We start from the raw sequence: 24,319 nt of genomic DNA, 5'->3' as shown, positions 1-24,319 counted from the left end.
CACAATTGACGTTGCATCGACACCACACCTGCACATGGTCTTTTTCCAAAGCAGTTTCAAGACGTGGCGTGGCTGTGCGGCAAACAAATTTACTAGCAGCTGCGAGAGTCAATACTCAATGGGCCCTGGCTGTTTGAGAGGCCACATTAAGGTGCTTAATGAACTTTTGTTAACCTCTACACAGCATTTCTGTAGCTGTGCAACGCATGCAAAAGTTGAGGCATGCATATTATACCTGATGTCTGTTAAAAACAAAGAACATTTCTGACAATATGTCATACACTCAATGTTCCTCACGGCAGAGCTATGCTGCTCAAATGGTAATGCAAGGTTGCTTGCAGCCTCAAATAGTCAATATTTCCACTGCATTTTGTGAGCATTCGAGGAAGCTTAAATCGGGCTGGGAATACACTCCGAACACACTCCATGCATTCCATGTTTCAGCACCAAGTAGCGACACAGTAGAGTCCACTTAAAACAATACAACTTTGAACAGTATGTATATCAAATATAGCAATAAAAACACCATAGTACTGTGAACTTTGCGTGTTCTGTTGTAAAAGAAAGCATCTACAGCAATTTCATGACCCGCTGCAATAGTTTAAATAGCTATGGCGTTACACTATGAAGCTTGAGGTCGCAGGTCTTATTCTTGCCATGGCAGTCACATTTAAATGGGGGATAAAATAAAAGAAAGTGCCCATGTTACCTAGCTTCAGTTGCATTTACACCCATTAGGTCAAATTCTATCTTTATATAGTCTCCAACAAAGGCGTGCCTCATAACAGACAATGACTTTGGCACATAAAACCCAAGGATTGTACTGAGTCTGTTTTTGTATTGAACAAAAATTTTTGTATCAAACAATTGTATTGAACAACGTTTTTCATGTCAGGTCACCAGTTATAATTTGAAAAGAACCCAGTTGGAAGAAATAAAAAACAAAATGCGGATATGAGTTCCACGTGACGGCATCGCATTATATGTACATGCATAGGCGTGTGCACAGGGGGGTCAGGGGGGGCGGCCGCACCCCCTATTGACCTATGAGGGGGGAGCGCAAAGTCAGCCTCACACATTGACATAGTAGAGAGGGGGGCGCTGCGACTCGGGGGGGGGGGGGGGGTGCCATGTCAGCGCCATACAGTGACATAATTAGGGAGGGGGGGGTGCTGCGACGAACCTTCGCCCCCTCTGAAGGGGAACCCTGTGCACGCCTATGTGTACATGTGTGCATGCGGCATGCTCCTCCCCCTTCAAAGCCTCAACTGAATGCTCCAAATGTGGAAGCAAGGTGAAGGAGGTCTTCCCAAGAAACCTTTCCAGCATCTCTGCTCAAATGACCTCATTCACATACCAGCCGTAGCAGCTACACACGTAGCTATTAAGTCATAAGAGATGCACGCTGGCAATCCTTGAGTACCATTCCAGTGCACCTTGTGTGTAATCAGCATGATTTTGCAATGCGGTAACAGCATGCACTTGTCTTCACCTGCACATTGGCCCTGATATGTCATGCGACAAATGGAGAGCTAACATAAATTATAACCTTGTGACACCTCCTCTTCAATGCATAGTGCAACAGTGAGAGAAGAGGAAGTGCACAGCGGCATCCCTGAAAATTATGTGCAGAATTATCTAACACCAGCACGAAGGCAAGAGGGTGCACGAGTTGTGCACAATCATGATATCTCGTGGCTGGTGATCTTAATGATCATTCGTTCTGGATGCAATCTTCCTGAAAATCGAAAAACCACGGCCAGTAGACAGAAGGATGTGGAACACAGCCAAGAAAGACACTGTACAAATGATTTCTAAGCCCTTGTGCAGGGAACAGTGGGCTGATCCTACCAGACAAGGCAAAGTAATTAGTTTACTTGCTTTAAGACGTTGATTTTCACTCAAGTGGAGGCTGAAACTAACGTTTCAAGGAGAGAGATGGAATTCTGTACAAGGTAATCACCACTCAACTGAAGCCAGCAAATGCTGAGGATGTGTTAATTTAGTAGTACATCATGAGATAAGCACAAATTTCAAAACACTTGTCATTAAAATGTGACATAGCACACAATGGTCTTCTAAGTAGTTTTGTCAGCTGGTGTGCAAGGTTAATGAGCATCTGCAAAATGTCCTCCCTTGTCACTGTTAATTTTACGCACTTTCTCAACTTCTAAGGGAAGACCGAATTTTGGAATTTTAGGTGTGAAAACCTTGATGTGTTTATGAGGAATGTCACAGCAGAGGGTCCCAGACTAATCTGGACCACCCAGAATTCTTTAATGTGCACGATACATGAATATTTTTGCAATTCACCTCCCCGCCCTCCCTGCCCTCCCTGCCCTCCCCGGGATGGGGCCATGGTGGTTGGGATCAAACTCCTCACCTTGCGCTAAGCAGCAAAATGCCATGGCAATTGAGCTACTGTGATGGGTTGCACAAGAAAGGCTCTTGGAGGGAAAATAATACATGGACTGCTCACGTGTTGCAATGCATATTTTTGGCAAGGGATATCTAAATGCTTCTGTTTGTCTGAGATATTTGGTAAATGCTAGTAGCTTTAGTACTTGACCAACTTCAATTTTGTAATTACAGCTTATTTTCTAAGGTCACTAATTGAGGATACAGTAAATGCAAGTAAGCAGCAATCACTAGGAAGCAAAGCAAAATGTAACTGTTACAGGCAAATGGAAGAAACAACAAATAACAGGTAAGCATGTACAGAAATTAGCTACATCTGTGTGAAAAGTAGTTACTAAGCAACTGATAGGTCTGAATTACTTAACTTTTATCGTGGTCACAGTTGTGAGCAACAAGTTGTCTATACTCGGCGACAACTTATCTTGACAGTGGAGCGCAGGCTACGGAGGCGGAGCCTCCACATATTCGTGTTGCTCCGCAAGTAGTACGGCAGCTTGCGGCTGATTTCTGTTTTGCTCGCTCGCATAGTTAATGGGTTTAGAAAATTATATACATGAAAAATGTGAATGGGAGAAACATTTCAATTGTTCAGTGTGCATAATTTTAGTGTCATATTACAAATATACTTTTCTTGGAGAACTAAACAGCACGTTCGAGGCCGCACTGATCCGTTGCGTCATGGACGCCATGTTTACTTTGGAAAACGGGCATGCTGAAAAGGTGGTGCTGTCTAAGAAACGGAAAGAAAAGGAAGGCATTCTTGCACAGTGAACAATAACTGTATTGTACCTACGACTTCCCACAACTGTTTGAGTCTCATAATAAATAAAGCAATATTTATTTCAGTAAGGTAAACGAGGAAATTATCAGTAAACTTAAGTACTATTTTTTGACGCGGTAGCAGGCATGCTTTTCGGTTGCGTAGCTTCCACAGTGCTGTCAAGAAAAGTTGTCGCCGAGTGTAGTAGCCTTTTTAAGCGTATTCTTTTACACAACAGTTTACACTGGAAGGAAGCTAGCGACATATATGTTGCCAAGATTTTCCGATACCGTAATGAATACTGTAATTCAAGCCCTCTTTTTGGCTAATTCAAAATTTTTCACCACACAAACACAGGGCAACTAATGATCAATGTAGTGCATGATTAAATTACAAGGATCGAGAGCTCTGTAGCTGTGCTGCCCTTCAATAACATAACAACAGTATGGTTACATGTACTAATGCATGCAGTCACAGAATACCATAACTCGATGGAATGTTGCTTTAGTAAGTGAATAGCACAAAAGGCAGGCAGTGATGCAAACATGAAGAAGACAATCGAGTGTCATACACTACCGTCAACCACCCCCTTTAGGTTAATGTTGCCACTTGCTATACAAAAGCAATACAACAGTCTGTCAATGCACTTTTTACAGTAAATTTTCCACTTACGTTGCCATTGCTGCTAGTCTCTTGAAGTAAAAGAGGCGGTCTTTTGTGCGAGCAAGAAGAAGACTTCCACACTGGTTCCATCCTGAAGATGAAAAACACTGTTGTCACACTATCATCTAGTCTTACCCCTCACAACATGAAGCACTCCTTTAAAAAGAACCTTTGAATGAAATAAGCCAAGTTTCAAGTCAGTAAAAAAAACTAAAAGTTGTTGAAAAACTTGCACTTTCTTAATTAAGAATTTTCACTCACTGTGTATGTGAAAGTGAAGAAAAGGCAAAAAATAAAAATAAAAATAGAGCACAGGGCATGTTGCTGGTTGTTAGAATACTACACCAGCATTGCCTAAAAACAAATTCCAAGAAGAAAAAAGAAAGAAAGAAAGAAGAAGAGTATGGATGCTATCGCATATGAACATGCTTTTCCTTTTTTAAAATCTTTGGAATACGAAACTCTGAATACGGCCAAGATTTAGTTAGAGATGAAATTCAAGGGAGTGAAAGTCAATGCGTAATGAAAGAGTCGAGGAAATACATGATATACTAATGGTTCTTTGCAGTTTCAAAACTAAACTAAGAAATCCTTGGTAAAATATAGAGCCATATATTATAAGTTTAAAACATTAACTTAGTTTCCTACCGTCCATAAACATGGAGTTTTAATGTTAGCAGAATTTTTTAATATCACCCATGGCATATATCAGATTCCCACATTGAATATGATTACTTAAAGAAGCATTATGTAACTTACACAGGAAATAAAAATTCATAAATGGGTAATTAATGAAACTTTGCTATTCAACTTTTTACCTAACCACATTAGCATACATATTAAAAAGCACAACTTAAAGGGGCCCTGCAATGCTTTTTTGTCTGCATTCTGCAGCACTGGAGTGCATGTAGTGCTGCATACTGAGATGAATGCAAAAAGAATTATCGAAACCGGTGCACGGTAACGGAAGTTATTAGCCTCAAAACTTCAAAACCCCAGCAGGCGACAAGAAAAAAACGTTCCCTTTTGCATTTCAGTCTCCTACTGGCGTCAAAGGCCAGTTCCAATCAGCGCGCACCTCTTACAGAGACATACCGGACGACTCGCCACGTGGTGGATGTTGTGCAGCGCTCCTAGCATCGTTTCGCAATTGTTTTCAAATCTTCACATTTAAAAACAGAAATCTTTTTGTATCTGAGGAAGTATAAAGAGTGCTTTTATAACTTTTAGCACACAATAGTGTGGCCTATTTGTGACCACATGAATATTATGTGATTTGTCGGGTCAAACCAATAAAAACGCACGGCCAACGTCGTCACTCCCACGTGATGAAGCGTCACTTCCGATCACAAAAATAGCCGTTGTGTGTTGCTCTAGTCCAAAAACAATGTGGTTTCTCCATTGAAATACAATTATAACAGCTTTGTTTTGGCGTTGCCACTCGCGCAACGATATCGGTGTATTTCACAGTTCGAGAAGGAGCGATGAAAACTACACGCCTAAAGGAGTGGTGACACAAAGATTCGGACACAATTTGACTGTTGAATCATACTACCATCTGGATAATATCAGCCACAAATGCAGCCTAAAAAGTATTTTGATTGAGTTTTGAAGTTCGTGAAAGTGCCGAATCTGAAATAGAAGCAAAAAGCGATGATGTCATCGAGCGGGGCCTTTTTGTAAACAACGTCCGTCATGAGTTCTGGCCAGGTTACCGGAGGCGTGTACGAGACGGACAACACTGGTAGCGACACCTGATGATGCATAGCCTAACCAGAGACCTACAAAATAACATTGCAGCGACTTACCCGCTCACTGACTCTGTGTATAGCATTAGCAGTGAGATAATTAGAAACTCACAGTATTCTCATAGCTTTTTTTCTCGACAAGAACAGCAACGCGATGGAGAAAACAGAAAAAAAGTTATTGTAGTTGGATAAAACGACACAAGACGTCGCTACGGGCTCCGCAGCTGCTGCTACTGCTGCAGCCGTCAACAGCTCCGGTAACTAGGTATCCACAAATGTTAGGAAGTCTACAGATAAACTAAAGCTCTCTACTGCAGGGATCATGTTGCGTAGTGGACGGATTGCTTCAGCCGTCCGACGTGCGTACGTGGGATTGGTATGCCTTGAAAACACGGCGTTGCCCAATATAAATACAAGTCAGTAAAGCGTACATCACGTCACTTGCATGTTACGCATAAACACTGTTACAGAGCGCCAATGTCACTTCTCAACCTGCTACTTTACCAATGATCGGAGCCAAAATGTTTCAGCACGTCTAATGCTGTGGCTACTCCAAGCCTCACGGAAAACGTCCTCAGTTGGACGACGACGACAAAACCAAAATCGCAGCTACCAGCGAGATTCGCAAAGTGAATCGAGCTTTTCTGACTGACTTTTACACTCCTACCCGCTCTTTTGTTCATCACCGCACTAGATAAGCAACATAGTTTGATGATCGAGGAAATAAGCACTCCCAACGCTCGACACCATGCTCAACATAGCAGACGAAACAGCAGCGCTGACAACATGGCAGAAGCTGGCCAGTGACTGTCACTTGCTCTTGCGGTCACCTGATAGTATTTCTTAACGAGTAGGCCGACTACATCAACGGGCCGCGGAGTGCTCTTCGAAATCGAAACTGCCTTCGGTCATAACATATGAGCATATAATTAAACGTTTGTCTCGCGCTGGGGCAAATGAGTGTCGTTGCCGCTATTAGCGAGTCAGTAGCCATTGATTAAGAGCAAAAAACAGAGGCTCACAAATTTTCTGTCACCACACCTTTAATTTGTGTCGCAGGGCCCCTTTAAGGCAGGTCACTTCGCAAGGCATATCCGCTTGGAATAAATTTCATACTAGTATTAGTTTTCAGATCATCACTGTCAAGATTATGGTTAAAATGCACTCTTCTCGCTTACTTTTCGAACAAATGCCCTTTTATGCACTGTAGCTCAAAATGTACCAAACCACCATTTTGCTACAAAATTTAGGAACACATATCTGGAACTGGCACTAATGTTAATAATTGTTGGGGTTTAACGTCCCAAAACCACAATTTGATTATGAGAGACGCCGTAGTAGATGGCTCCGGAAATTTTGACCATCTGGGGTTCTTTAACAAGCACCTAAATCTAAGTACACAGGCCTCAAGCATTTTTGCCTCCATCGAAAATGCAGCCGCCGCGGCCGGGATTCGATCCCGCGACCTGCGGGTCAGCAGTCGAGCACCATAATCACTAGACCATCGTGGTGGTCTGAAACTGGCATTAGGACACATTTGAAATACACAACACACATGACTTTTGACGACACCGAATATGATTTATCAATTACCATATATGTAGAAACAGAATTAGATTAAACTTTATTTAGTAAAACTTGGTCAGTTACTAAAATATTCATGCTGATCTTTTCTGCAAATCATGTCCACTTCTGAGAGTAATCTAGATCAGGAAAAAAATATTACTACATGCCACAGGTGATTTTTGAAAATTTTGTTAGCAAAAAATTTTTTAAAAAAGAAAAAAAAACAAGGCATATACTAATATAGAGCTGAAAACGTGCTCAAGACACCCACCTGTGTCAAAGCCTCTGTTTTCAAAGTCTTTGTACAGCTGAATGCTGTACTTCGAAACTCTGCACTCTATTGTTGTGGCCTTCAGCTGCCCCAGGAGCCCAGCACCATGCTTAGTTGAGCCACCTCCAATCCTAGGTAGCAAGAGCAAAGTATACATAACAAATCTTAGACAACAAAGTATAGCATGTGTGTGCGCATGCGTCTGGGCCCGTGCGTGTCCACACACACACATATGCCACAAATGGCACAAAGTATAGTAAGTGTGCGTCTCCACACAGACACATAATACTTTGTGCCATTTATGGTATATTGTGCCATTTGTGGCTATACTTTGTGGACATTCACTAGATCTGTCATCACATTTACCACAGGCAATCAACATCTGAGTGAGTATTGCAAAATGGAGCAGAAATGTCTTCATCTTTGGTGTTATTATTAGTAGCAGTAGTAAAAGACAGCAGTAGCAGTAAAGTATTTCGCAGCAGCAGCAGATTACGCTGCAATGCAGGACAAAAAAACTGTTCCATAGATTTCCAATGACCACAGATCTGTGAAGGCTGAACCCATCCAGCGCCTCCTCTATTTTTCAGTGCCTGGGCGAACGCTCTCCTCGGGCCGTCGCGCGCGCGCTCCACGTCCCCTCGTCGCTGCCGCGTGGTGGCGCTGTGCAAGTAGACTACGGGAAGCTGGCGCTGAACGGCCGCGCGTATCATGAAGCTCACGAATTCGTGCTTGCATCTGAGTTTAATTGCATTTGTGCTTCTTGCAGGCTTTCACAGGTACAGGGGGATGGAAAGAAACGCGAACATAGCGGCGCGCTGTTTTCATCACGCTCTAACCGTGGTGGCAATAAAAAGGTGCTAGATGGTCTTTTATTGTGTCATGGATGACGTCGTCTTTTCATCAATCATCCAGGCTATACCCACTTGAAAATAGATGCGAAACAGCAAAGAACACAGATGCCGCATGTTCGCGTGTCTTTCCATCCCCGCTGTAGGTATTCCGCAGGCAGTCTGTCAGGTTGTGCATGCTGCCGGTTCGATACTTGTACTCGAGTTTGATAGTATTCGCGTTTTATTTTCTATTTCGGGCTATTGCAACTGCCCCGATGCCTTAGTATGTCATACTGCTGTGTTCCACTCTGCAAATTGAACTGAAAGAAATTACGATTGTCTTTTCTTATTTCCCTTTATTGATAAAGAGAACAAATCTCACAGTGTCCCATATGCATTCATCTAAGACGACTGAAAGGCGAAAGCCATCTTCTTCTTTTTCTTCCAGTCAATGTATTGAACATTCCCTGCCTCCCTCCGAGATATTTCTGCGCCTAACGTGGTTATTTTACAGCGTGTAGTGTGCTACACCACTGAGACGGTAGCAGCATCGGGGAAGGAACTTATGATGCCCAAGCTTTCAGTATTAGCTCTTGGCAAATGCTGCTTTCGAAAATCAACTTACAGACAGTCAAACACCGACTCTCAGTCAAGCGAACGTAATGGTGACAAAACAATTTCCGCGCGTCACTGGCATGCGCTCTCTGTACCGGGCTAGAAGACGACGCGCGAGCATCTCGATCAAATAGCCACGAAAGACACACGCCTTTCAAATTGGCTGGTTGCCCAGAACGACAAGTGCTTCATGATTCCAGTTTACAAGTTTTCATTATACTTTAAACAACGCGAATACAGCCGAAAACTGAACCATACAGCTGCTTCGAATGCAGCAACGGCATTCGTTTCCGTGAGCGACGGCACGACGGCAGGTCTACTACGGTAGCAGTGCCCGGCGGCTAAAAGCCGCATTAACGCCGATGGTCAGTTCCCATTGCGCTCCGCTCCTTCGCCCAGGCACTGAAAAATAGAGGAGGCGCTGACCCATCCCATGCATGCAAAACTTTTTGTCTCATTACTCCACATATTTCCTTGCAAAATGCAAATACATTTCTCTTCTTCTGGCACCCACTTATTCATGCTTTTGAAAACCAATGATTCAATGATTCACTGTTCTATGTATTAAATAACCTGTCTAGGTCTACTTGCTGTTAATCCAAACGAATTATCGCCTAGCTGTACTTCTTCTCAAATCAATACATGCTCTCAGTGAATGAATCTCCTCTAAATGAATTCACATCTTTATGTTGCTTCCAGCCACTTCTATTTCTAGATGGAAGCAAGCCAAACATGACAGAGAGTATCCAGCTAAATAAACACTAAATACTAAGTAAGATATTCTTTTTTTTTCGAAAGTCTGCCCTTAGGCATAATATTTATTCAGAAATACACATATAAATTTGCTTCGTGTATGAAGTCCAGTAACGAGCGGTGGTGAGGTCCACTAATCCAGCGGTCAAGGTCGGGTGGTCGGCCAGGCCTGAGGCCTGTTGCACGTAGGTGACGGCGACGGCTTAATTGTAGACCCGTGCATGTCCACAATAGGTGTGTGACAGTTACATATTTTCTTTTTTTTAGCATTATCCACAGTACCCATAGGTTGAACACAAATGTTGAGAGATTTACAAAGACTTTGTTTCAGGGTTAGGGGCTGCTGATAAAATGAGATTGTTATAGTCAAAGCAAGATGGTGCTTACACTCCTTTCTCAAGAAGAACGACGTCAGTGAGGCTATGGTCTCTAGCCAAATGATATGCCACTGAGCAGCCTACAACACCACCTCCACAGATGACCACACGAGCTTCGCCAGGAAGCTCCAAAGGAATGGTTGTGTTTTCAGCCACCTGTGCAGCACTCTCAAGCCGCAAGCTGGTGAGACAACCATGCTGTTTGGTTCTGCAAAGGTCTATGAGCCGCAAGGGCAGCCTTGCAGATCTGACCTGCACAGGAGAAAAGTGCATCGTCTCCTAAACACAACACCAGGCACAAATACTGTAAAAACATGTGGATATCACTTCTAGCAATTACAGCAAGGTCTACTAGCATGCATAGGTCGGCAATTTCACTCATGAGTCGACTCACTCAGACTCAGGCCGAGCCGTGAGTCTGAGTGAGTCAGGGTGAGTAATATTTTGGTGAGTTTGAGTCCAAGTGAGTTCGGGTGAGACAAATTTTAGTGAGTCTGAGTCCGAGTGAGTCCAGTTTAGGAAAATTTTGGTGAGTCTGAGTGTGAGTGAGCTCCAAAATTTTTTGGCTGACCTATGGTAATAACTACTCAACTTCAGCATTACTATCAGCCTTATGACGGCTCACAATGGTACTCACTTCTACTCACAGATACTTCAACGCACTAGCGTTCATAAACCAGCTCAATATTTATTAATCAGAGGCATGCCTTTACCCCCCCCTCCACAAAATTTTTCAATGGAAGTTCTTGATAAAAATATCTCGTGTGAGTCATATCTTTCAATAAAAATGCCCATTCTGGATTGGAATCGCTGATAACTCATGAAGGTACGAAATCAAAATGCGTATCGAAGAGCACCGATTATGCGAGATATTGGTGTTAAAGTGTGTTGACTGTCGAAAAAGCTAATTATATGCTAACGGACTCACTCAGACTCATAACGAGCCGTGAGTTTGAGTCAGACTGAGTAATAATGAGGTGAGTTTGCGTCCAAGTGAGTCCGGTTCAGAAAAATTTTAGCGAGTCTGTGTCCGAGTGGGTGTGGTTGAGCAAAATTTTGGTGAGTCTCAGTCCGAGTGAGCCCTAAGGGCAAACCATATTCCATGAGTGACTTTGAGTGAGCTCTACATTTTTTGCCGACTTATGCTAGCATGCCACACTTGCCAACAGCAAATGCAATCAGTAGTTGCAACAGCTGCCCCATTTAAGCAGCAGCAGTTACATCAACTGTGGAATGGATGGTGGGGCCTGGGGAGGTAAGCGTTGTGTTGCATTGTTTTATGCGAAGTGTGCTACGGTGGACAGAATTTAGAAGTTTCAAAAGAAGGGGATGGTTGGGGGCACATTTTCGGTGCACTATTCCCTGGCTACACTCCTGACGACGACGTAAAGTGTCATCTTGGACCCAGTGGGGAACATTATGTGGCACTCGCATGCGTCACTGGACGATCACAATTTGTTCTCGATAAACAGCATCTTATTTGCAACTTTCGTAATCTATATATGGTGAAGCAGCAGTACAGCAGGGCACATGTGATTGTGACATTGTTAGATTGTATGTAGTTGGAGAAGAGCCAAGTTCTGGGTATTGCATTGATTGCCATGTAAATTTGATCACATAACTAGTGAAGCAAAAACGTCACGACCGAGGAACGTATTATTGGAGCAAGGTTTAAGATTAGGCTAGTCCGCTGACCGCTCCTGCGCTGTTTGTTGACGATCATATTACTGCATGCATACTGAACAGTAAAATGTATTAGAAGTGTTTCATATGCTGCTTGTAGCTTCACTAGCATGACATTATAAGTACATTATAAAACACAAGAAAGTTCATTTTCAGTACGGTAAAGTGTGATAAGGACCTGGAGGTACGCTCAATTTTGCTTTTTGAACTGTAACCCACAGCACTCAGTGTTCACCGAGCGCTGTCAAATTCTGTTACGCCATGGCACACTTATTGGGTAGGAAGTGAATGTGCAAAAGATAAAGTATGATTTACACCCATTTAGTAAAAAAAAAAGAATAAAATTGAATTTTTCACTTCATGACCATATCGACAGGGTTACTGCAAGCATTTGAGTGTTCATTGTGTACATCATTTTGCTGTGCTTCCTTGACCACAAGATGCCAAGCAACTTGGGCAAGCTATTTAAGGGCAATGAACTATACCTAAAAAAGAAATGAATAATTATTCTTTCTTTTTGTCACCCTTCTTTTTGCAATTCCACTTGTATTTATATGAAACATGATTAACAATAATGAGTAAAACCAACAGAAAGGTGGGGATATAACAGAGCCCTAGGGAATAGTAGGCTGGGTCACCTCTTGGTATTTTCACAGCCAAAAGTGCACCAAGCTATATATATCTTATGATATACCTTTTTCCATCAGATGTACTGGCTAGGGTAAAAGTGTTGTGGTATATCTGTTCTACTCAATCTTTAGCAGCCTTTTTCTTCCCAGCTCTTTTGTGCAGAGCAAACAAGTCTTTTCAAAATATTCCCATGTTCTCAAACATTGTTATACTTATAAAAAGACAGCATTGATAGGCACCTTGCCAGCACTGTTTTCCCTGCCTGAAAGCGCAACATTTAACTGTTTTACAAAAAGCTTATTATTACATCCACAGGTGCATTTGCCAGGTAAGGTAAGTGCTTGTCACCCCACAGACAAAAGTGGTGAAGCAAAATATGCAATTCCTCTCCCCCCCCCCCTTTATACAGGGCACAGTCAGTTGCATACTGACAAGTCTAACAAGAAAAAGTTTAGGCCAAGTTTCCTTTCATAATAGTGGACCCCGTAAAGTTCTGTGACCCATGTTTAGGCAGTGAAGATTGTTGGGCCGTGCTGCAATATACTGTAAAAGGTGATGCAAGGTTGGTTACACTATGCAGTGCCAGCAGCCTGCAGGACATGCCTTGTATGGTTGCTGTGCGACTGCATGCCTGTGGTGCCACAGGACAAGTTCCAGACAAAACAAATTTTATCTTCTGTCACTTGCATCATCACATGTTCCTTGGCGACGCATAATAATCTTAGAAAACATGGCAGCAGTGTTGCTAACTTTTACATAAGAAATGGAAGACAGGCTTGGATAAGATACGATGATCTACCTGTTCCTAATGGGCCACCATGTGTGACTTAATCAGCTCAGCAAATTACGAATATAATTACCACTGGTGCACTTCTGAGCATCTTTTTAATGCACTGGCAATCTGCAATACTGCTTACCATTTTAAAAAATCTTCCAAACACCTACATTTATGGAAATCACATAACAACAGGTCAATCTTCTGCTCAGGTAGTAATCATTTGCAAGAGAAACGAACCCACCCACCCTCTAAAACTCTAATATAATAATAATTGTTCGGGTTTAACATCCCAAAATCACAATATGATTATGAGAGACGCCGCAGTGGAGGGCTCCGTAAATTTCAACAGCCTGGAGTTCCTTAACGTGCACCTAAATCTAGGTAAACAGGCCTCAAGCATTTTTGCCTCCATCGAAAATGAGACCGCCGTGGCTAGGATTCGATCCCGTGACCTTTGTGTCACCATTCGAACACCATAACCACTAGACCTCCGTGGCGGGTCATCTAAAAATCTAACTGCATGAATTACCTTCTTAGTTACAAATGTGACGGCACATGTTCATATCAGAAAGCTCAAAGACATTATCCTAAAAATGTAGTTATAGGTTTCGACATTTCAAAATTGCCATATGTATAAAGTGAACCTGAAATTAGACATCATATAATTAATTCAATTTACCTGTTTCTCCATGTGGCACTTTATCGAGTGGTATGGCAAAGCTTTATTTTATGCTGTGCCCTACTATATCATAACCAAGTTGAACCATGAGGTGGAAATTAAAATTCCGCATGTATACCCATTAATGTGGTCGACATGGCCATCTTAAAATGTGGAAACCCATAACTAGACTTTTATAATGTGGTGTCTGAATATCTGAAGTCATGAGTCCAACCAAATCTTGTCAGGTAGCAAACAATCGCAGTGAAAAATAAAACAGTCTCTGGTAAAAGTAGAACATATGTAAAAACAGGCTATGATAGGCTGGGACAGCCCACATGTTGCCACAAGTGAAGGAAGTTTCAGTGATTTCCTTTATCTGGAGTCTATTCTTATACAAACTGCTGCACAATGTCAGAACCAAACTTCGAAAACCTTAACCTGATCTATGGAGGTGCTTCGTGTAATATGTATATTAAATGGATATAACATCACAGCTTTTCTGCTTACCACACGGGAGCCCTCGTCCACAGTGAAAGCAATGTGAACAAGGCTCCCGTGGAGGGGCCAGAGACTCCAAGATTTAAAATACTTTTTCATATTGGTAAGCATCGGTTTTCTTTCTCACTTGACATTTCTAGTACAAATCAAGCAGTTGCGGCTATTTGACTCGTAAATTCTGTGGGAACCACGCGCACCGGCTATTTCAAGATAGCGCTACATGCTGCGCAGTGGCGGTGTGCGTGGCCCACCTGCAAGATTTAAAAGGGGCAACCTGCGCGCTGCCCAGGGGAAAGGTGCCTTGGCTGCCAAGAAGGACAGACGCTGCCACCCGCACTGGCCGATTGCTGTTACCCGAGATCATAGTCTTCGCCTCGCTACCCCGTGTCCCAGGGCCAACCCTGCCGTACGAGTCGTCGTTTTAAATAAATTGTTGTTTGTTGCAATTTGAAGCCTCTGTCATCCTTGCTTTAACTACAGATGAGACGCAGCAAGCCCAATACCCACAATTTGCTGTTCAAAGTTGTCAAATATCTGCTTCTATTGAATATGTAAGGGATAGAAGCACTTATTGGAATCACCAGGCAAGCAAAAGAATCCATGTGAAGACTCTCCTGAAATATCTGGTGCTGGGCAGCTTTGATTGTTGCAAGGGAACACATGCCTCTCAGTAAGTGCTTGTAGCATAAATCTCCTGCTCAACAATTTTCAGTCAGTCAAAAGGAATGGTTGACTTCAAGGAATCTTGAATTTATTTCAGTTCATTACTTCAGAAGTTGTATCATGCTTGCAACAATGCATGACAAAACAATATCACTTTTCTTCTTCAGCAAGTGCAATACCGTATACCTCACATCTGTCGACATGCTGATCCCTTGTTCCTCTACTATCATAGCAGTTGAGCCCAAGACATTTGAGAGCAGTTCTCTATTATTTACAATAACCTCTAATATTCATTTGTCTAACTCAGAGTGGTATTAAATGAAGACAGGACTGATAGTGATTTGACTTAAGATTGTGAAGCAGAGTGACCTCTGTAATTAGTGTTACCTTAGAAATGAGAAAATATATGGTATTTGATGTAATGTGTGGGTGTCAGCTAACCTAAATATTTGTATTAGTTATGACGATTCCCTTCAACATTCCATTATAACCATGTTCCATAAAGTTGTATTAAGAATAAAATTTATGCAATTAGGTTACTAGTGAGCGCGTTGCGAACCTGCGGTGATGTGATAGAAAAGTATGCAGGCTATAAAAAAGATTATATATATATATATATATATATATATATATATATATATATATATATATATACACTGTCGCTACTGCACGCAGGGGACACTACGAGTATTTCCTATGCGACTTTATGTGTAGCGAAGAGAGTCGCTGTAGTCAGCGATTGCTCACGCGAAACAATACGGCACGACATCTCTGTTTACCTTGGCAAGTGTTGAGGCGCGCCTGGCGTACGTCGGCATTATTGTCGAAAGGGATAAGTGACAGCTAATTGCATTGCAAGAAGCACAAGTAGTGGCGACTAGCCTGTAGCGGCAACGCGCTCTATAACAATAGCGACAACGGCATCCGACAACGCATTCTAAAAATATATATACTTTAAACTGGCTGTTAAGGGCTGTAAAGCTGTACAACTGTACTCTGTCTATCCGGTATCAATTACGAACTAGACACCTACGGTGTCTACGACCCCGGTGCTTGGGAAAGCAAGCCGAGAAAAACAAGTGAATGGACACTGTGGACACTGTCATGTGTCTGCGCGGTCCCGCGATGCGTTTGTTTCGCTTTGTGCACTGAAAGATCAACGAGAGGCCAAAGCCCCAAAGCAGCATCGCAGATAGTTTCTCTGACAGAGGCCGCGATAAACACTCAGACATTTGCTAATTGTTAAGAACATGACCCACAGGTAATTACGTCAGATCACTTAGAGATATATCACTTTAATACATTACACAAGATTATATACCAGAATCTTGCTGCGCGCCGAGAACTGAAACTGAAAGCACGACAATGGCAATGATGCCGTCCTTGACCACTTACTGACGCCATGCCAGTCAGCCGGAGCTGAAGGGTGTTTTAGATGCGAACGTTGTCATTCACATCTTCCGCGGGTAACTGTAGTCATGTTCATATTTCAAATAGATGATTTGACACCACTGGATACCAAGAAAACCACCGCAAAACGCAGCGCGCCGCCGCTGTGCGCCTTTTGAAGCTATGTCGATAGCGCTGCTGCTGAAATTATTGCCTATAACTGCTATAACCAAGCTATTCAAAAGTGTTAAAAAACAACAAAAATGTTAAATAACAAAAAAATTGATATTTTGCATTTATTGCTGTGCAGTTTAGTGACTGCAAGCCGGCTTGCTTTTTTCCTTGTACTAAGTGGTACGCATACTATTCGCGAGAGGGACACCAAAGTTTCCTTTGAGCTCATTGTGCCCGTTTCTCTCCTTTTCGACGCTGGTCAAGATGGCAGCCGGTACCTTGTACACGTGGAAGGACAATTTCCGGGCCCACAAAATTCTTATCGCTGCAAAATACAGCCAGTTCAAGCTGAAAGTATGCTGCGACGCTCCAGACTTTGTATTCGGTGTCACCAACAGCTCCCAGAGCTTTCTCGAGAAGTTCCCGCTCGGCAAGGTACCGGCATTTGAGACGTCCGACGGGCAAGTAATCACCGAAAGCAATGCCATCGCCTTTTACGTGTCGAACGACCAGCTTCGCGGCAAGAACCTGCTGGAGCAGGCGCAAGTTGTCCAGTTTCTCAGTTTCGCCGACTGCGAAATTCTGCCGCCAGCTTGCACGTGGGTGTTCCCATGCCTCGGCGCCATCCAGTACAACAAGCAGGCTACGGAGCGCGCCAAGGAAGACGTGAAGAAAATCCTGTCGTACCTCAACACGCACCTGCTGTCGAAGACCTACCTCGTGGGTGAGCGCATCTCTCTTGCTGACATAGCAGTTTTCACGGCGCTCTTGCCGCTGTACAAGCTAGTGCTGGAGCCCGCCTTCCGCGCCCCGTATGCAAACGTCAACCGATGGTTCGACACTCTTGCACACCAGCCCGAGTTCCAGGCTGTTCTGGGAGAGGTCCAGTTGTGTCAGAAGATGGCCCAGTTTGACGCCAACCTCTACGCGGAGATCCAAGGCAAGGCTGGAAAGGGTGCGGCAGCAACCAAAAAAACTGAAAAGAAGGAAGCAAAGCCGAAAGAGGAGCCCAAACCCAAAGCCGCCCCTGAGCCAGAAGACGATTTGGAACCGGCTTTAGCAGAACCTCCGAAGAAAGATCCTTTCGAGGTATTCCCCAAAGGCACTTTCAACATGGATGATTTCAAACGCTGCTACTCGAATGAGAGTGAAACAGTCTCCGTCCCATACTTCTGGGAGAAATTTGACAAGGAGCACTACAGCATCTGGTACAGTGAGTACAAGTACCCTGATGAGCTTACTCAGGTATTCATGAGCTGCAACTTGATTTCGGGAATGTTCCAGCGCCTGGACAAGATGCGGAAGCACGCATTTGCCAGTGTCATTCTCTTTGGCGAAGACAACAACAGTAGCATTTCTGGCATATGGGTTTGGAGGGGACACGAATTGGCGTTCAAACTTTCAGAAGACTGGCAAGTCGACTACGAGTCATACGACTGGAAGAAGCTGGATGCTGATGCACCGGAGACAAAGAAGCTTGTTGATGAATACTTCAAGTGGGATGGAGACTTTGGTGGCAAGAAGTTCAACCAAGGCAAAATCTTCAAGTGAGCCTCTGGCACACATATGATGCTGAGCTTGTGTCTGCCTGCAGATGTCTCAAGGCTCTTTTGTTTGCATGAGTTGTCACAATAAACCACGCCAAAATTCTCACTGTTGTCTTAACTCTTATACATGCTCTGCAACAGCTGATGTAGTACCACATGTGCTGCTGCAGTGCATGATCAGTGTAGCATGCCTTTAATGCATTATAATTTTTCAGCCGATGTATTTCTGTCATTAGCTTTGCACAGTTGGCAAGTACGAAATTGGATGCCGACCACAAAAAAATTTGACAGTACATTGAAAATGTCTAATTTTTTTGTATTGGTGTCCAATTTTCAACTTCCTGCCATTGATTCTCCTGCCCAGACAGGTTTCAATGAAACTTAACTTCAAATTATTTGTGAATATCTTTTTGCAGTCTGACCATTGTCTGCAGTTAGTCCATGACTTTTCGTTATGTAACCAAGTTTAACCATGTCTTCTAAAATATTAGTGTTAACTATTAAGGATGCTGCGACATTATGTACAGTAGGCATGTTGTGGTGCTGCAGAGTGTGGATATCTGACTTTGCAACTCGCATGCATGCTTGACAGCAGTGGCTACATCAAACCTGAAGGTAAGTGCCTTTTGGAACTTCACTCCTGCTTTTTATAGATGTACTCTAATGAGTTTTTGGTAGTGTGCCTCTTGGGTGACTTGTTAACATTGGGGAGTTTTCTAATAGGGGCCCCAAAGAAATAGCGTCGAGGCCACTGCGCATGCGCGAGACCCAAACAGCGTTTGGGTTTTGCATTGGGCGGGGGGGGGGGGGGTACGCTATTCTCGAATTTAGCAGTATCCCCAAAGCTTTGCTTCAAGCAAACATGACGGCACCCACTAAAGCGAATGCTCTTGGCCAAGACTAGAATAGGCGGAGTGTCCAAAGCGCTGCAGACCCTATTTGAAAACTCTTAGCTCCTGCTTGACCCAATGTGAGCATGTGCAAAAGGCTTTGGGGCCCCTACTCAAAAACTCTCTGTTATGAAGCTGACAACTTGTTTGTGCTGCCTTTGGCATCTGAATGCAGTTTTTTTATGGTGATTTTACTTTATGGTACAAATGCAGTGCTCATATGATTGTCCATTTAGTTTTAACGAAGTGCCCATAATCGAGAAACTCAATGGAGGTAGCTTTTCAAAGCAGAGGACAAAATATGTGAATAAATAAATAAATCTGTTGCATGCATGCTGCAATATGAGCACAAATTTTTGGACAGACTTGAATGAGCATTTTTTTTTCTCCACAGACCACAAGCTAGTTGTGCTTCGGCAGTTCACTTATTGCATGCTTAGCCCCGTGAATCGTGGTGGCATTTATTGCATGCATGTGACTTGTCAAGCCTGTATGAAATGCCCCTGCATGGCAGAAAACTGCACCTTGTAGTACTTTTTGACGAAGCTTGCTTGCATACTTATGCAGTCACATGGTGCATAAACTGTGAAAGTATTTTACATGAAAGGCTATTGGCTATTGTGGACTTGCCTCCTGCACACTTGTTACCTTCACTTTTTAACTTACCTTATTGTAAAACATAAGCAGAACGTTTTGGGCCGATTGTAAGTAATAGGCTGCAGGCACCAAAAACAACGCAGTGTGGTGAATATAATTTAGTATGAAATCAAAGTAGGAAAGTGCTCTTTTAAATGGGTACTCTTCCATAAACTAATGAAAATCAGATGTTTTTTTTTTTATACATGCAAAGGAGTATACACTTACTGTATCAGAATCTATCTAAATATGTGAACCGTTGAGTTTTCTGCAAAGTGTTCACACGCTGCAAGTATACATGCACTTCCCAAAATACACCACATCCATCCTAAATAATGGCAGGCTTATTTGTGCTGCTAGTCACATTTTACTGAGCTTCTTGGTGTAATGATGCCATAGTTCGAACTGCTACATATCCAAGTGCTTTGTGCTCGGCTTTGCATGACAGGCTAGTGTATCAAAAAGAAAAGTAGTGATGGATATAATGATACTTAAAATGCATCTCGTTGCTCTTGAAGCACTTTTGATTGGGCCAAGACAGAAGTTCAAAGGAAGATGGAAGGTAGAAGCGATGAGAAATCACTGAAGAGGTAATGTTGCTGGAGCCAACGTTTCGACAAGTGGACTTGTCTTCGTCGAGGCAGCAACAGCCTTGCTTACCTGTGTGTATGTATGCGCTTTGCTGACTCTCCCCTAACCACAAAAGTGGAGGAGGCGAAGAGAGTATGTTGACCTATGATGCAAGTTGGATGAACATGTAAGCGCTTGCTCTCGTCGTCAGTATGGGGTATTGCAACAGTATTCTTTCATTTGTTTCACAATGTTTTACATGAAGAATACTTTTCAAAGAGATGAATATGCACTTCCCAAGTATATCAGACATTAAATATCCAACATTCTTGCAGATATAGCAAATCAATTGCGTGTAAGCCAGCTGGAGAAAAATTTGCGTACGCCCAGCTCATAGCATCAAGCTACATTTGGAAGCCTAAATCATTAGCCTTTGTAGCTCTACCAGGCCCGTAGCCAGGGGGGGGGGGGGGGGGGGGGGGGGGCGAAATTTTTGTGATACATGGTGTTTTACCGAAAATAAATAATGAAAATAGGCGTTTTTCTCAAATAGTCAAGGCTTTCAGCAAGTGCCCCCCCCCCCCCCCCGAAAAAAATTCCTGGCTACGGGCCTGAGCTCTACACTACAAGTTGAATGGACGCTAGTTTTTGCTTTCATGTTGTGGAGTGTTCTCGCAAGAAAAATTCAAAATTATTATTCCTTTCTACACAACTAGCATACACATACTGAAAGAAATAATGCACATTGTATACACTTGTTTCTCTGGGTATACGTGTTGTACACACGGCCCTCTAGCACATTTTGCCAACGACGCCATAGGCTGCTCTCGGGCGTCCATACTTCCCATTGGGCCCGCCAAGCAAGCTCACATTGTAACGCGAGTTCATTACTCGTCGCCCTGACGTCAACGCGACAAGACTTTCGACCACTCACGAGCCACTGACATACATCTCGCATCTTGCCGCTGCCTGTGACGAGTGTCAGCTGTAAGGGCGACCACATGCTTTGCGGGGAAGTGGCAACAAAATGAAATGCGTTCGGAGGGCGAGACTTTCGACCACTCACGAGCCACTGACATACATCTCGCATCTTGCCGCTGCCTGTGACGAGTGTCAGCTGTAAGGGCGACCACATGCTTTGCGGCGAAGTGGCAACAAAATGAAATGCGTTCGGAGGGCGAAATTAAAAAAACTATTTTCTTCCTTAAAACAAAAAATGATTTGATTAGACTTTCTGCATTACTTAACGATAAAGTCTTTTATCAAACGCCGCATGACGAGGATTTTTACTTGGACGGCATCAGTATGAAAAATACGGTCAAACAAGCAACAAATCGCATATTTTCTCGAACTTCATAATTTTTTTCGGGAATATTTGAAGTTTATTTTACCCCTAAACATTTTTGTATTGAAATACACTTTTCTGAAAATCATGCTATTAGTAATATTGGTTAGGGAGAGTTCCAGATAGCTCAGAAAAAAATCACGAACATTGAAGGTTTTTGTAGTTTTTGAAGATACGTAACTGGTAGTGAAACATAAAAATTTCAGAATTAATGAATAGGACAACTAAACAGAACCTCTGCGATAGCGCAAGCGCGATTTAGAAGCTCAACACACAAAAACAGATTTTATACACATTTTTGTATTAGGCACAGCTAAACAAATACAAGCGAACTTCGAGGGGGCGTCATGATCGTCAAAATTTTTTTCGAGCAAAAATGTTTTGCGACAATACTCCATGTAGCACAAGAAAAAGGCACAAATTTTATCAGCGAAATCTGTGATGTGCAAGCGCCACGTCTGGGACACTAATTTTGTGGGAAAGTAAATGTGACCGAATTTTCTAAATTTATTTGGCCAACATCGTACTATCAATTCCAGCTAACAGCGTACGGCTTTGTTCATTTCGCCAGTTCTATATGTCCAGTTATTTACAAACATTCTGCAGCCTGTTTATTTAATTCACCGATATCTAAAGGGTGTTTCCGTCTCGACAAACAGTTGTATTTTACAGAGAGAGCACTCGAGGATATAAATGAACTATACGTTACGCATGTGGCAAGTATGTTGAGATAAGTTTACTAGGTATATCCACTTTGTACGAATCTTCAGTGTGGCACCAGTTTCGAGATATTAATTCCCAAAGTGCTCCACGAAATACATGGGCGTTCCCGTTATTTTTGTTCAATGCACAAAACGACCGGCGGTTTCTTTCATACGTGAACGTGAGCTTCGGTACATCTTCACCGCAAGTTTGATGGCGCATGTATCTCGAAATTGGCGCTACACTCAGTTTTAATTTCAAATAAATGTGTCTTGCAAATTCGCGGACTAAAATTCGTCAAATACAATATGCACCGAACGGTCATTAATTCACAAAGTTAATTGGTTTTCAATTGTTTGGTCAATTGTCTATTTCGGCTCTTCGTGCAAGTAATATCCGCCCCTTCAAGAGCTACAATAATGCTGGAGGGTGATTTCTGAAAATTCTGTATTGCTTAAAAAAAAAAAAGCCTATGTTTACGTAGGTATCATAATGCATGTAAACGCTGCCCCCTTTTATTAGATGACGGCGCTCGAGACACCGCTGACTCTTCTCGATGTCAGAGACGAAGGTTAGAGATTACTCGTTCTCGGCCTGTTTGCCATCGCACATGTGACCCACCCTATTTCACATATCGCGCGTCGTTTAAGGCACACTTAAATGACTCAAACGAAATAATTAAGACTGCATATAATTTGGCGAGGAGCGGAGGAATTCGGCGCAGTGCTCACGAACAGACGTAAAGCTCTATGCAGGACAGGATCAAAGAAGCACTTGTGCTGGCCTTTGTGCTGTTCTGATCTCTTCGCCTGTATCCGTGTCTGCACGCCGACTTCTGTTATCGCGAGTCCGTACCAACTAGCTCACCTTTCTGTGGTGCTGAGCAAAGAAGACTGCATGTACATGAACGACGCCTTTACGTAAATATCAAGCAAGTTTTCCCGATCAACGATGGATGCAAGAAACCGTAAAGCATGATGTGCTCGAACACCAAAGGCCAAATGGGAAAACGGATCAAGATAAAAATAAGGGACATTCAAAACTATCGAAAAATAGAAAGAAGCTGTGAAGAACTGCGAAAAAAAAAATGAAGTCCGCAATGAAGAAACTTGTAATTGGTTTTAATGAAAAGAATGTAATCATGCGCAAGCAAGATAATGTGGGGTTTTACGTGCCATATATATTTACAGTATGATTATGAGGCACACCGTACTGGGCGACTCCGGATCCATTCGGGGTTCCTTTAAAGCGCAATTATATCTAAGTACACGCATGTGTGATTTTTTTATATTTTTTCAGGCGGCCGCATGACAAGGAGTCAACGACACACCATAGCTGCTATAAGCAACCACGGCGATTATTGAAAAGGAGTATTAACCTCCGAATCTTCGGCAGCAACTGCATGTCGGCATTGTTGCGAACGCGCAGGGGTGTAGGCAGAAATTTTTCGCGAGGGGGGGGGGGGGTGTATCTCCTTGATCTGAAGTGGGGGTTGGGCAGGCAGATGTGATCGAGTGCCATTTTGTGCTCTGTATGCCATGGCAAAAAAAAAAAAAAAAATCGGAGGGGGTCAGGCACGGGCCCGGTGTGCCACCCCCTGGCTACGCCACTGCGAACGGGGGTCTCGGTGCGTGGATTCCGAAGCCACTACCACGGCTTCGGACGCACGGCTTCCATCCAGCCACTACGAGCTTGAGGCCTGATAATCAGTGGCGTAAATCCAGAAAAATCACAAAGGGGGGCACACATCTTGCCATGGCGGCCATTTTGCTGTTATAAATATAGGTTTTATTGTTGATATATATAAAAATTACAATCGTGCTTTGATATAAAGCAAAAAAAAAGCATGGGCGTCGGGCCAGGGAAAACAGCACTAAGTAGCCAATAGCATAAGCGTACGTTGCATGGCGAAGTTAGTTTCTAAGTGACACTCATAGGTAGGCTCTAGCATATTTCTAGCTAATATGTCATTCCGGTTAATTAAACCATCAAATGAAAATACTAGCAGTTTTTTTCTTATAACTCGTAAAGGTACAGATCGTGTTTATCTTCAGCTGTCCCCCCCCCCCCCCCCCCCCTCAGCCTTGTGGAGATAGGTTTGCGAGACGCTTACCCTACGAGGCGACCGGCAAGGGACGCGACGTTCTCC

General features: G+C 43.1%; 2 protein-coding genes across 2 annotated transcripts in view; one reads left to right on the top strand and one right to left on the bottom strand.

Annotated features, from left to right (window-relative positions):
• The window catches only part of LOC119373146 (pyruvate dehydrogenase phosphatase regulatory subunit, mitochondrial), a 70,752-nt gene extending 54,258 nt beyond the window's left edge, over positions 1-16,494 (bottom strand). Inside the window, exons 1-4 of the mRNA XM_037643186.1 lie at positions 16,313-16,494; positions 10,015-10,256; positions 7,427-7,557; positions 3,851-3,932 (exon numbers count right to left, since the gene is read on the bottom strand). Coding sequence (XP_037499114.1) covers positions 3,851-3,932; positions 7,427-7,557; positions 10,015-10,256; positions 16,313-16,321 — 464 coding nt within the window. The 5' untranslated portion in view covers positions 16,322-16,494. The remainder of the gene's footprint in view (positions 1-3,850; positions 3,933-7,426; positions 7,558-10,014; positions 10,257-16,312) is intronic.
• A 218-nt stretch (positions 16,495-16,712) lies between these two features.
• LOC119373130 (elongation factor 1-gamma) lies at positions 16,713-18,097 on the top strand. Its single transcript, XM_037643185.2, has one exon. It carries the CDS (start codon positions 16,745-16,747, stop codon positions 18,029-18,031), a length of 1,287 nt encoding a protein of 428 aa, XP_037499113.1. The 5' UTR covers positions 16,713-16,744; the 3' UTR covers positions 18,032-18,097.
• Positions 18,098-24,319: the final 6,222 nt, after the last annotated feature.

This window comes from Rhipicephalus sanguineus, chromosome 1, assembly GCF_013339695.2.
Source record: "Rhipicephalus sanguineus isolate Rsan-2018 chromosome 1, BIME_Rsan_1.4, whole genome shotgun sequence".
NCBI classification, from domain to species: domain Eukaryota; kingdom Metazoa; phylum Arthropoda; class Arachnida; order Ixodida; family Ixodidae; genus Rhipicephalus; species Rhipicephalus sanguineus.
This window is presented reverse-complemented; position numbering and strand designations above follow the sequence as displayed.